General features: G+C 48.1%; 1 protein-coding gene across 8 annotated transcripts in view; it reads left to right on the forward strand.

Annotated features, from left to right (window-relative positions):
• The window catches only part of myo9aa (myosin IXAa), a 143092-nt gene extending 141141 nt beyond the window's left edge, over positions 1-1951 (forward strand). For all 8 annotated transcript variants that reach the window (XM_014001575.1, XM_014001577.1, XM_014001579.1 and 5 more), the window contains one exon: positions 471-1951. In XM_014001575.1, the coding sequence (XP_013857029.1) occupies positions 471-940 (470 nt within the window). In that variant the 3' untranslated portion in view covers positions 941-1951. The remainder of the gene's footprint in view (positions 1-470) is intronic.

Raw genomic sequence — 1951 nt, forward strand, 5'->3', positions numbered from 1 at the left:
GCTGAAACAGGTAGACTAGTGCATCCTAAATTTTTTAAACATTTTTTATGACATTCTAGTCATTTTGGCCTTTAGAAAAACATTTTTTGAGGTTGTCACCTCCTATTAAATGTCATTTTGGAAAATCAAACCGCTCATTTTTACTCAGTACTTTTAATACTTAAGTACATTTTATGTCAGAAATTTACTTTTATATCGAACTACAAAATATATTAGATACTAGGACTTTTACTCAGGTAATATACTTAGAGGAGGCTTGAACTTTTACCAAAGTAATTTTATGGTAATATACTAGTACTTTTACTGAAGTATCACTTTGAAGTACCTTTATACAACCCTGCTAATTACCAATAAATCTGACCAATCAGTTGTACCAAGCTCCGCCCACACCTAAGAACCTCTCATTTCATGGCTGCAGAGAGGTTTTTGTTGAAGCTGTCTAGAAGAATAAAGCTTGGCTCTCGTTACAGAGAGGAGTCCGGCGCTGACCTCCCTGCTGCCTCGCAGAAACGACGGGCAGAGCCACCATCGACGCGCTCGCCGCCCGCAGCCTGACAGCCTGGACTCTGCGGACTCCTCCTTCTACTCCTCTTCATCGCACTTCCACCCATCGCCGTCCTCCTCCTCCTCCCAGCGGTTCCGGTTCCACTCCAAAGCCCCGGGCCAGCCTCAGCCTCAGCCTCAGGCCCTGAACGCACCCCGGTCCTCCCGAGCCGCCGGCCTCGACAGCAGCCCCACGGCAGAGCAGGAGGGCACCTCCGGAGAAAGGCCCCAGTTTACGAGCCGCGGCACATACAACCCAGAGAAAGGCAAGCAGAAGCTGAAAGGGGCGAGACATTCAGCAGCCAAGCACACGAGAGAGGGCGAGAGCCACGCCGGGGACCCCCCTGACATCCCCCAGCACCTGGTACTGTACGGCAACAATGAATTCATGGTATGAAGGACACCAGGACCACGAAGCGCTCGCTGCTCAGCTCCCAGGCAAACATGTTCAGTCTCAGCAGGTCTTTGAATCAGTCATGCTTCGCCTTCCCTCGTTGACTCCTGCAGAAGAAGCGCCGTGCCCGGTGAATCGGGAAAGCCCCTCYGTCTCCTCCCACGCTTTCACAGCTCCTCCCTCAGCGCAGCGAGGAGTCGCACGGGACAGCAGGACGGAGAAAAAGCAGCGCTGGAACAAGGGGAGGACCCCTCAGCATCAGGGAACGTTACCGAGTCGGAAAGCTGAGAAGAAACGTCGTCCGGTGATGTTCCGGTGGACTTTAAGCTCAGAGTTATTATTCGCTGCTTTATTAGTTTACAGTTGATAACAAACAGTGTGAGCAGTTGATGTTCTGTTATTTGCAAGATTATGTTTCCTTATTTAATAAATTTATTATCACAGAAATGCTTTATAATAATATACAATTATAAATACTGTACAAAGCTGGAACACCAGCCTCTGCTGGGTAGTTGAAGTTAAATATTTCTCTTTTTTTTTTTTTGCTATCCTAGATTAGGCTGTTCGCATTTGCGCAGTGAATGCTACGTGTGTGTGTGTGTGTGTGTGTGTGCGTGTGCTGATGTGCTGGGCGCACACGTGTGAAAGACAAAACCATTTCATGTGTTTTAAGTTTCTGCTGCTTCTCTCCCTGTTTGAGGAGAACACCGCCATCAAAGGGACCAAGTCAGCTGGTGTGTGTGTGTGTGTGTGTGTGTGTGTGTGTGTGTGTGTGTGTGTGTGTGTGTGTGCGCTCCAGCCCAGCTCTTTGAGAATGTCACATGGTCAAAGACGTGTCTGCATCCTTCTGCTTCACAGCCATACGACACTTAAAGCAGTTCATGTGTACAGAGCGTTGAACAAACGTCATCCTGTTGTTGAAATCTACCGTTGCCTACCCACTCCCTCCTGTCTCTGAACTGTTTGCTCAACAGCAACCAAGATACCACATAAAATCATTTTGTCTCATCGTTA

The sequence above is a fragment of the Austrofundulus limnaeus genome, unplaced genomic scaffold (genome assembly GCF_001266775.1).
Source record: "Austrofundulus limnaeus strain Quisiro unplaced genomic scaffold, Austrofundulus_limnaeus-1.0 Scaffold9, whole genome shotgun sequence".
In the NCBI taxonomy this organism is placed as follows: domain Eukaryota; kingdom Metazoa; phylum Chordata; class Actinopteri; order Cyprinodontiformes; family Rivulidae; genus Austrofundulus; species Austrofundulus limnaeus.